Source organism: Lepidochelys kempii, chromosome 6 (genome assembly GCF_965140265.1).
Source record: "Lepidochelys kempii isolate rLepKem1 chromosome 6, rLepKem1.hap2, whole genome shotgun sequence".
In the NCBI taxonomy this organism is placed as follows: Eukaryota; Metazoa; Chordata; order Testudines; family Cheloniidae; genus Lepidochelys; species Lepidochelys kempii.
The window spans coordinates 33509177-33521261 of record NC_133261.1 but is presented as its reverse complement, the minus strand read 5'-3'; the positions used below and the strand labels follow the sequence as shown (position 1 = coordinate 33521261).

Genomic DNA, 12085 nt, shown 5'->3' with positions numbered 1-12085 from the left:
GTCCCTACTTTTTTGCCCCAATGTCCTTATTTACAGCTTCAGGCAGTTGAAAGATTATAAACACCTTCAATTTGTGCTGGGAGTGAGGCAAGCAAGTAAAAAGAAAAATAGAAGCGAGAGGAAAGGTAATGTTCACAGGCAAGAAGAATAAAAGCGGGGTCATGTGTCCAGTTCACTCCAAACCTGTGTGGCCACCGTTTTTAACAGTGGCTGCCTAAATATGCCTGTCTAGATTTTTATATGGGTGTGCAGAACTTCTCACAGCCCTGTTTGGGGGTGAAAATGCTGCTCTCTGTGCCCTGTGAGAGGGGATTCCGGATCACGGGACCAGCCCCTGCAGGCAGGGGGCCCAGTCCGAGGAAGAGCTACGAGCCGCGCGCACACCTCGGGCCGACAGCTTGTGTAAGAGTCAGAGTGGGGGGAGGGGAGTCCGCAGAACAACTCTAGTTACTAGTTAGGGGTGCCAGACGCTGCCCAGTGGGCGCTGTAACCCACCCTTGGGGATTCGCGCGCTCGAGCACACCCCGACACTGGAGCAGCCACAACTCGGGCTAGCGGCGCGCCCCCGCGCGCGCGCTTCCCCTTTCTCTGTGCGGCGGCCGTTAGAGTCCAACCGCTCTTTCGGCGCGTGCCGCCGCTGCTTCCGCGCACGCCGTTGCAGGAGGTAGCAGCAAAGGCTCTGTCCCGTTCGCCCCCTCCCCCTCCAGGGTGCTGCCAGCCGCCGCCGTTGCAACCGGTGGGCACGGGGAGGCGACAGCGAGTCCCCACTGCCGAGCCGCCTCGCGCAGAGACTTTTTTTTTTTTTTTTACCTTCTCTCGCTTTCCCCTTCGTTACCCACCATGCTCCGGACTCCGCCGCTCAGTCGGCGAGAGGTGCCCGCGGCTGACCCGAGAGCCTTTCCCGGGCGGAGATGAGGGAGGCAGCGCCAGGCAGGAGGAGACGGAGCTGACGAGACCCACGCTCTCCCCAGACCACCATGAGGGAAGAGAGAGAAGCCGCCGCCGCCGCCTCCCAGCATGGACCTAGCAAACTCCCCCAGCAGCCGCCGCAGGACGGCGGCGGGGTGGCTGCCCCCCTCGCTCGCCCCGGGGGCGGCCCGGAGAGCCTGCGGAACGGCTATGTGAAGAGCTGCGTGACCCCCCTGAGGCAGGACCCCCCCAGGGGCTTCCTCTCCCTGCTGCTGCTCCCCGCCGCCTCCCCCCGGGCTCTGCTCAGCCTGGGCGCCCTGGCTGCCTTTGTCCTTTCGCTCCTGCTCTGCTACGGCCGGAGCAGCCCCTGGGGCCGGCAGGGCGAGAGCGGCTGGTGCGGCCCCTCGGCGCTGCGCACCCTGTTGGGACTGTCCCACTGCCTCAGCCCCCTCTTCAGCATCGCCTGTGCCTTCTTCTTCCTCACCTGCTACCTGGCCCGGGACAAGCGCGAGGAGCCCGGCGGCGGCACCAGCCTCTGGTGGCTGCTGGCTCTGCCCTTCTGCTGTTACTCGGGGGATTTCGTGGCGCTGCAGTGGCTGTTACCCACGGAAGGGCACCGAGGCTCGCCGCAGGGCCCCGCCGAGCTGCAGATGGTGGCGGGCCGGCTGCTGACCGTGCTGGGCTCGGTGGCCGTGCTGACCCTGCTGCAGAGCACCCTGAAGCTCCGCCGAAGCCTCCTGGTCTTGGTCTTCTCCAGCCTGGTCTGGCTGGTCTCGCTCACCAGCCTCAGCTCGCTTCCCCCAAGCCTCAGACCGCTGCTGGCCGGCTCGGTCGGGGTGGCCGGGTGCCTCCTGGCACTGCTGGGTTGGCAGCGCGGCATCTTCTCTGCTCAGAGCCGGGGAGCGCAGCACCAGCATCACCAGCCGCGGCTTCCCAGCGTGGAGGAGAAAGTGCCTGTGATCAGACCCAGGAGGAGGTCTAGCTGTGTGTCCTTAGGGGAAATGCCAACCAGCTACCACAGCAGCTGCAAAATGTCCAGGAGACCCTCGTTGCCTTGTATTTCCAGAGAACAGGTAGGTCCCCCGAAACTAGGGGGAGGGAGAGGGCAGCGCTGGCGGGGAGTGGGGCGGGGGGAGAGGAAACCAAACCTCAAAACTTTCCGAGGAACCGGTGTGTGTGTGCGCGCGCGCGCTCGCGCATCTACTGGTATGTGTTTGCAGGGAGACGTGTCAAGATTCCCCTAAAGTAGTAAATTGAAAGATACGACGGTAGGCGCATATTAGTTCATCTCTGCGCTTGTAAGAGATCGTTCTTCTGTGCATCCCTTAAGATTTAATTTGTTACTAGACGCAGTGATGTGTTCCCTGCAGGATACACGCCTTAGACGTTGTGCATCAAGTTGGCAGACCGTACCTCTTTAAAAGTAACTTTTTTTTTAAAGCACAGCCCTCTTAGGTATCAGGTGCCTTATAATTATTACTTTGATTGTGATGTTTCTAAAGTCCTGAGCCACCTCCTCGGCTTCCGAGAGACTACACTGGAGAATAAAACTTTCTAGTTGCACAGCACTTAGTTTTTTCCCACCTTTTTTGACCTGGTGACTGCAAGAACCGGGGGAAAACCAGGTTTTTGAGGATATTACTTTCAACTGGCTGGCATATAGATGTGTACATGACGAATGTCTGGTTTTTCTACCAAGTTAATGTTGTTTCTTTCCAAATAAGGCAATATTGAGCTTGGATTGATTTGGTTTAGGAGCCGTCCTACGGTTAGAGAACTGTTGAGTCAAGTATGGAAAGAAGTGTAAACCATTCAGGTTTTTTAAGGCAAGTCTTGCTAGTTTCTACTTTGGGCAAACCCCTTTGCAGTGCAAATCTTATAGTGCAAATTCCGTGTGGGGGTTGAGTCTTTTTGTATCTTGGAAATTGCACGTGAACTCCAGGAACACTGAGTTGTGTTGCTGATGGAATTGGCCCGGGGCTACCTGAAGTGGAAAATCATCCAGTCCCCGAACTGAGAATACAAATGTGTGTGTGTTTAAATAAACGCATAAACGAAGCCTGGCTTGTAAGCCAAGAGGCTATTGTTCCAGAAAGTCCCGTCTATTGCTGCAGCTGAGATACAGAAGTTCTAAATAAATGAAGCTTGTCTAGTTTTTTCTCTCGTATGTATTTCCTAATGCATCTGGTGTGATTGTTTCTCAAAGCTCCCTCCCTTACTGTAATTTATTCAGCGAGTCTGAAGCCAAGCAGGGGAAAGATGAGCCAAGCTGAGTGAAATCCTTGACTTGGGCATTTATGTTGCAGGGGAATACAGCATTAATAGGTTTAGAAATAGGTTCTGTATCAATGTTATAGGGTCATTTAAAAGTTCAAGTAAAGGTTTCAGAAATAGTTTAATGCAGCCAGTTTTAAGTTTGTAAATTGGTGGTGGTAATCATGTGAACACGCATTTAAACACTGTATCATGCCTTTCAAATATATAGGGAATATAGTATAGTAATTAGAAGTTTACTTGCCTTTCCCTCTTTTGTTCTCCTTACATAGTAAATATAGTACTTTACTTCAGATGAGTAGCTTCTGTGTCAGAGGAATATCTGCAGTATAGGAAAAATACAAATTGTGCTAGTAGGTTTTTTTTTTTTTTTAAAACCTTTTTATAGATGGTAAAGGATAATAGTTTTAATTTAATCAAATACTGCCTTAGGTATTTAGCTGACTTTTTAAAAGTTTCTGTGAACTTCAAGCCAAACTATAGGTATTTAGTGTTTGGAAAAACATAATAAATGCCAGCCTTAGCAAAATACACTGAATGTTCAACAAATGCTGAAGTCATGGGTGTTTAAAAATATAATTGCTTGTAAACATCCAGGTTTCAATGTTTTCCATTTCCATAAAAGTGAATAAAAACAGTATGTTGTAGACCTTTTAGTTTCCTACATTTTTGAACAGTAGATTATGCTTTACAGTAAATATCTCTTTTATTAAGGAAAATTTAAATAGTATTAACGGATTTTTTTTTTTGCAAATTTGGAGTACTCTGATTTAGAAATACATTTCCTTCTGTACAATATTTTATTAGTGCTGGTGTAAAGACAAAGCAGTTAAATCCCCTTATTTTGCATCTGACTCAGAGAAGATGGTCATTGCAGAACTAATAACATGTCAGATGTATCCACTTAAAAAAATCAATACCTTGAGACTTTTATCTGAAAATTTAATAAACACTGTATGCTTATTTGAATGTTTTCGGTATTCTACTACAGTGCTATTATTGAAACAGAGGGAACACATGGAATCAAAATATAACACATTCTGGAGAGAATTAAGATCTCTTAAAGAATTGTGGTTACATGTTAAAACGTTTAATAAAGATCTATAATATGCATTTTTTTGCAATATTAACATTTTCAATTAGTTAATTTACATAGGGATTAATGAGTACTGTTTAAAAAGTTCAGAGGAACACAAAGAATGCAGTATAAACCCATAATGGTATGAATGTGTTTTGGTAATCTGAGAGAGCTAAATTACTATGGCGATATTTTGTAAGAATATTAATACAGTATACTGAAATTGTACAATGTGAGAAAATTAAGCTGCTGAGAGTTGACTAAGTCTGGAAAAAATTGCGAATAGTTGTTTGACAACCTTGCATCTGCTTAGTTGGTAAAATCCTGTGAGAAAATAATTGTATTGGGCTCATATTCTGTTTTTTCAGTAATAGGCGAAAGCTAATACTCGGAAAGAGGTCTGTGTACATGCGGGGGGAGGAAAGCAGAGGGGAGGAGAAACAGCTTCTTGTGTATGTATCTTGTCTACTCCAACAGAGATCAGTTTGAGCAGTCTTTGACTTCAGTGGGAGCAGGAACAGGCCCTATCAACCTGATTCCATAAATGCTTACTAACTTGAGTAACCCACGTAGTAAACATCTGTGGGATCAGGCTCTATTTTGTTCGACTATGGGAACTAAACTGTTGAAATACGCTTAAAAATTACATATGCTTTTGCTATTTGACAATGAATATCCATGCTGTCTTTAGATATATTCTACAGCATTTTGCCTCCTGCATCTGCTGTAAATATAGCTAACAACATAGTTCTGGAAAACTGACAACTCATGTACTTGTTTTCTTCATTTAAAATAGGTTATACTGTAATGGTTTATTTTTAGAAACCTCAAATAAAACTTAAACACGTTATTAAAATGAATAAAAATAAATACAAAGCAGCAAAAGGGGATTATGTAATTTAATTTTAAGTCTAAATTTCAAATAAGCACAATTTTTTCAGACACTTGTAGCCCTGAACATCTTAGTGTTTTTCAACTCTTCATTGAAATAAATTAAACATTTTTTTAAATCCTGCACTTATAGTAAACAAACTTCATGTAACTATTTCTGTGTTCATCTTGAGCCCAATGTTACAGTCATTATTTATTATTGTTTGGTGTTATAAAATAAATATTTACAGAACAACTAATCAAAACAGTTCCTATCCTAAAGATATTAATCTGGTAGTCCAGTTCTACTCCCACTGAAGTCAAAGGGAGTTTTATCTTGTCATTACTGGGAGCAGGATTAGGTTTTAAGAGCTTGATCCTGCAAACAATTGCAGGACCACTCCCACGGACTTCAAAGGGACTGGTTGCCTGAGTTATAGTATAATATATTCCAGCTCCAGCTGGGATCTGTGGAAACATGAGGAATTCAGAGTTGGGACCCTCAATAGTACTGGACAGTGCTACTGGTCTTGTAAATATCAAATATGTTTATGTGGCTTATTGTTCTGAAAAGTACTAGAATATGTGGTTGCTTGTCTTTAACCTATGTATTAGGAAGAAATACACTTACCATCGAAGATATGTGTATGGGGCATGATTGGGCTTATTGAGTAAACAAGATCTACTGTGCAAAAGATATTGTCTTGCAGGAAAGGAATTTTTTCCCCCTGATTTTTATGTCTGGGTCAGGCGTGACTGAAATAGTGAATGCTTTAAAAAGTGGAGCTAATTTTTCCTGGCTATTTGACTTGTTCAGATGTTCAGGAAGCTTAGCATGTTTCACAGAAGCAATTACTTCCATTTCACCCTATTCTACTTAGACAAAGGATAGTCATGTGGTTAAAACACTGCCCTGGAGATTTGGGTTCAATTCCATAGACTTTCTGTTTGACCTTGGACAAGTCATATAGGTCCCAATACAAGTTTAAATAGATAGGTAACCTGAAGTTAATGGGATTACTCATCTACTTGAACACCTTGTTGCACTGGGCCTTAGTCACTATGCCTCTGTTTCCTGTTTGTAAAACAGACATAAAAAAGTTGACATTTTCCTGACTTGCTTGTTTAGATTGTAAGCTCTTTGGGGTAGGGTATGTCTGTTACTATATATTTTTACAGTGCATTTTAAAAACAAGTAGAACACTGAAATCAATTAGAGCCCATAACAATACAGTAATACATATCATAATAATAAATGACATTTAACCATTTGGTGCAAATTTTAGAGGCTGGCTTTTTAAAATGATTGCAATGACTGAGAGAGCAGGGGTAATTATACAAAAAATATTTGTGATACTATCATTAACAGGAGCTGTGTATTAAATTATTTTTTCTTTTGTACATAAAACCGGTATTTACTATCTTCATTTTATATTTTAAAATATGAGATTAGCAGTTGGGTACAAATGCACACACTGTCTACTCCAACCAGCAAGGGGAGTGTTCCCATATTTCCCTTTGCTTAGGGACAAATTGCATTATTTCTCATTTTAACCACTTAAAGATAATATTTACATGGACGTACTGTTCTGGTATGAAGTCAAATTTGTTATATTAAGATTAACAATAAAGCAAAGTAATGAGATGAAGCCTATCTACTCTTTGCTGGCGTTGTTGCTTGGTCAAATAATGTAATGTGTATTTATTTATTTTCCGTCCTCTTCCTTACATTTGTACACTTCCTCAACTTTGTGGCCCAGAGATGTCTGACCTCTACCACCTATCCCCACGCTAGTACCCATTTCTCTAAACTCTGCTTGCCTGTTATGCTCTCAGAATAGCTCCTCCTCTTCCCATGCTCCCTGGTAGTGCTATGTGAGCTCATTTTCTTTTTAAAATTGTCCTCAATCACACTACTTCTTGTTTAATATTCCAATTCTAACCTCGGCCCCACCCTCACAAATATGAACATTAATATACTAAAGAGAAAAGAACATTTGACAGACTTGTATGTAACAATGAATATTTCATGCTAATCACTACTGTAATCCTCCATTATATAGTACCTCCACCCACTTATAATCCTTTGCTTTCAAGATCTGGTTTAAACTGTAAGCTTCTTGAGGTGGGCTTCTGTCTTTTATTCTTATATACGTGTGCATATATTCATAATTTGTATTATTGCAGTGCTTAGAAGCCTTAGTCATGGACCAGGACCCCATTGTTCTAGGTGCACTGTACACCTAGAACAATATGCACAGAACAAAAAGATGGTCCCTATCCCCAAAGGATATATACATATAGGACCAAAGACAACAGATGGATATAGAAAGTCCAACGGGAGTACAAGAAACCCCACGAGACAGTATTGGTTAGTATGATAGGCAGTGGACTCAGAACACCAGCAGCCTAACCATTGTCAATTTTTTTTTATAGACTACCTGGCAGAGGAGAATTTTAAGAAGTGATTTGAAGGTGGATAGTGAGGTAGTTTGTGGTTGTTTACAGGGAGCACTTTCCAAATGTGTGAGGCAGCATGGGAGAAAGTACAAAGGTGCTTGTTTGAAAATTTAACAAATGGACTGTGGAGGCTGTAATCGTAGTTCGATCAGAAGCAAGCACTGATGGCTTGATAATGAATGAGAGATGATAGGTAGGGTGGGGATTGACTGTGAAGGGCCTTGAAAATGAACACAAGTAGCTTATGTTTGATACAAAAGTGAAGGAGGAGCCAGCGGAGGTATTGAAAAAATGGGCTGACCTGGTCAAAGCATTGAACTAGGAAAATGACGTTTGCAACAGTGCTCCGAATGAATATGAGCGGGGCAAGATTGCATTTGTCAAGGCCAAGAGAAGAATGTTGCAGTAACTATCATGAGTATTTGGATAAGAGTTTTAGCTGTGTGGATGGATAAGAAAGGGCATATCTTAGAGATGTTAAGCAGAAAGAATTGGCAAGATTTAGTTATAGCCTGGATAGGAGGACCGAGAGAAGGGTCTCAGTCAAAGATAATGCCTATATTATGGACCTGAGTGACAGGCAGGATGGCAGTGTTGTCCACAGTGATTGAAAAAGGAATTAGGGGGAAGATTCAGAACTCTGTTTTAGCCAGGTTGAGTTTGAGCCGATGGCTAGACATCCATGAGATATCAGAGAGACTGAGTGAGATTTTAGTTTAGACAGAAGGAGATAGGTCTGGACTAGAGAGGGTAGATCTGTTATTAATCAGCATAGAGATTATCCAGAGATAAGGTGTAGAAGGAGTGAAGAAAGGGACCAAGGACAGAGCTCTGTGGAACCCACCCAGAAAATTGGAAGGGGAATGAGGAAGATCCTTGGAAGGACACATTGCTGCATGAGCAATTAGAGGTAGGAACAGAACCAGGAGAGGACAGAGTAATGGAAGCCAAGGGAGGAGAAGATTTCAAGAAGAGCATGATCAAAGGTGGCTGGCATGTCAAGGTGGATGAGGATGGAATACTGGTTCTGAGCTTTGGCCATGAAAAAAGAGGCCATTAGAAACTTGAATAGAGGGGTTTCAGTGGAGTACAACGGGCAGAAGCTGGATTAGAGAGTCTCTAGGATGGAATTAGAGGAGAGGAACCCCAGACAGCGATTATAAACAGCACAACCAATAAGTTTAGAGATGAAAGGAAGAAGGGAGATGAGTCTGTAATTGGAGAGGCAAGTAGGGTCAAGGATGGTGCTTTTTAACATTGGAGAGACTAAAGTTTGCTTGTATTGTGAAGAGAAAAAGCCAAAGGAGAGTGAGAGGTTAAGAAAAAGAGTAAAGCAGATCAGAAGATAGGATGGGGTCACTGGAGTTAGAGAGGGGTTAGAGGAGGAGATCAGACAAGAAACATCTGTGTCTTTGCCAAGGGAGAATGTGAGAGTTTTAGGAGGAAAAAGGAAGGAAAGCTGAGGGGCAGGATAGTTTGTCATATTTTATCAATTTTTTTTTTTTTTTGAAGAAATCGAGATACTCTGTGGAGAGAGAAGAGGTGATGGGAAGAATTTGAAGAGCGAAGTAAAGATGATGACAAAGTGTCTGTGACTATATAGGGTTCAGTTTAGTTGAAGAAGTCGTGTTGTTTAGCTAGGAAGATGGCAGAACTGAAAGAAGAGAGAATGGAGGAAGTCATCCTGGTCACGGAATTTCTGCCAGAGAGGGTCCACAGCATGAGTAGAAGTGGATGTTGGTGGGGTTAGGGGAGCAGGGCTCGGGGAGAGTGGCAAAAGAGTCAAGGGTGGCGGAGCGTGAAACACAGAGAATCAACCACTATATCAATGGAAGAAAGAAAAGAGAGGGCAGGAAGGAGATATCCGAGAGTAAATGAGAAGTCAACATTGGGGGATTGGGAGGGTTGCTCAAAGGTCAAATGAGAGGGCCTGGGTTATGTGTGGTTGAGGGACAATGCTGAAAGAGAACAGGTGAGGGTCAGGGGGGGAACTCAGCAAAAGAGAGATCTGATAGAATTTAAAGCTTGGTGAAGACCTAGTCAAATGAACAGCCTTCTGGTGAGTGGAACACTTGAACCAGGCTACAGGTTGAACAAAGAGGTTAGGGCAAGGAAAAGTTCAACTAAGGGGTTGGATGGGTCATCAACATGGAAGTTGAAGTCATCAAAGATGTGTGGCGATTGTGAGTACAGGAAGCGAGAGAGAGCAAGCTAGAGACTGAAATCAGAGAGGAAGTCTGATGCAGGGGAGTTGGGTTGATGGTAGATGACAGTGACTTGGAGAGGGAGAGCGGAGGAGAGTCAGATGGAGTGTTGTTCAAAGAGGAGAAGAGTAGGAAGGGGAAAGAGGCAGGAGTTGTAAGAGACAGGAATGGGGGAGGAGAGAATCCCAGTACTCTCACCATTGTCTGATCCAGAATGGGGAGTGTGAGAGAAGGAAAGGCCTTGAAAGAGAGGGCAGATGCAGAGGCAATGCCAGATGAAAGGATCCAAGTCTCTATGAGAGCCAGGAGCTGGAGGGAATGAAATATGAAGAAGTCATGGGTGGTGTGACCTTTTTAAAGAATGAAGTGGGCATTCCAGAGACAGCAAGAGGGGGGGAAACAGGGGAATGGGTGGGAGGCAAGGAATGGTGGCATGAAAGGAACAGGAATAGTGGTCAGGATGGGAGATGGAGAGGGAAGGAGGGCCAGATTGGGGTGAGGGAGACACTGGGACAGGAGCCATTCAGTGCTTGCAGTATCTCTCCTGCCAAGCAGGTCACTTGAACAGCCATAAACTTAGACAAATAATTCTATATACATGTAAATAAAATAAATAGTAGATATAATTCATACAAGTGTATCCACTAAACGGTCCTTCAAGAGATAGAACACATGAATTGGTCTCATCATTAGAATCTGCACCTACTTTCCTCATTTCTGGGCAGAGGTTGCATCCAAAAATAGGAAAGCTGAATTTTCATGAATTCCCCATCTATAAATGTGGGTAACATTTGTTTACTCTCGTTCCTTTATGTTAAAGTTCACTTCTTCCTTCAGAAAAAGGAAGAACTGCTCCTGGAATTTAGGGGAAGAAAAAGCCTATGTGAACTTTGTCTGCAATACAGATTGCTGATTCAAATGGTCAGTACTGTACTAAGAACAGGAGTACTTGTGGCACCTTAGAGACTAATAAATTTATTTGAGCATAAGCTTTCGTGAGCTACAGCTCACTTCTTCGGATGCATGCAGTGGAAAATACAGTGGGGAAATTTTATACACACAGAGAACATGAAACAATGGGCGTTACCATACACACTGTAACGAGAGTGATCAGGTAAGGTGAGCTATTGCCAGCAGGAGAGGAAAAAAACCTTTTGTAGTGATAATCAAGGTGGGCCATTTCCAGCAGTTGACAAGAACATGTGAGGAACGGGGCTAGGAGGGGGGGAAATAAACATGGGGAAATAGTTTTACTTTGTGTAATGACGCATCCACTCTCAGTCTTTATTCAAGCCAAATTTAATGGTGTACAGTTTGCAAATTAATTCCAATTCAGCAGTCTCTTGTTGGAGTCTGTTTTTGAAGTTTGTTTGTTGTAATATTGCTACTTTTAGGTCTGTAACTGAGTGACCAGAGAGATTGAAGTGTTGTCCGACTGGTTTTTGAATGTTCTAATTCTTGACATCTGATTTGTTTCCATTTATTCTTTTATGTAGAGAATGTCCTGTTTGGCCAATGTACATGGCAGAGGGGCATTGCTGGCACATGATGGCATATATTACAGACTAACACGGCTGCTACTCTGAGTACTGTACTAGAATCCTAGTCTGTATAGTGACAATCAATGCTAATGATCTGATATTCAGTAAAGGGGACACAGAAAATCTGAGTTCCATAAAAGAAGTAAATATCTTAAACTTATTGCACATTTTTCATATTTTTCTTTAAAAGGGGCACTGGCAAACCATTTAGGCATGTACTTGACTCATATTTGTTGTAAGTTTAATTCCCTTGTGTTTGCTTATAGGCTGCAATAGTATAACGTTTACACAGGCTTCTCATTATAAGAAAAACCACAAAGTGAAGTCCAAACTCAAACAAAAGAGTTACATTTTCATAGATAAATTCAGCCTTACAAAGTTGTCATCAAAATGTACTACTCAGAGTGCAAAATCTACTCAGCCCCCTCATCATTCCTTACTCCACATTGGAGTACAAGTTGAGTTTTGTCAGTCTGGATAGAGCATGTTTTCTGTCACTCACCGTCACTGCGGCTGTTGTGTCCTGGGTGCTGCTGTCAGCAGACGGTGCAGTAGGACTGCTAACCGTCGTCATCCACCGCTTCCACTGCAACTCTGCTCTTCTGCTCTCTTGCTGACGCTATACCACAGCAAGCATGGAGCCCACTCAGCTCACCATCACCGCTGCTGCTGTGAGCATTGTAAACTCCTCGTGCGTTATCCTGGAGTATATGCAGAACCGGGCTAAGAGATGCCAGCACGAGGATTAT

At 43.6% G+C, this 12085-nt stretch overlaps 1 protein-coding gene across 3 annotated transcripts in view; it reads left to right on the top strand.

Annotated features, from left to right (window-relative positions):
• Positions 1-207: 207 nt before the first annotated feature.
• The window catches only part of PDE3B (phosphodiesterase 3B), a 239204-nt gene continuing 227326 nt past the window's right edge, over positions 208-12085 (top strand). For 2 of the 3 annotated variants that reach the window (XM_073347443.1, XM_073347444.1), the window contains exon 1: positions 208-1982. In XM_073347443.1, coding sequence (XP_073203544.1) covers positions 978-1982 — 1005 coding nt within the window. In that variant the 5' untranslated portion in view covers positions 208-977. The remainder of the gene's footprint in view (positions 1983-12085) is intronic. The other variant, XM_073347442.1, reaches the window with a different exon arrangement.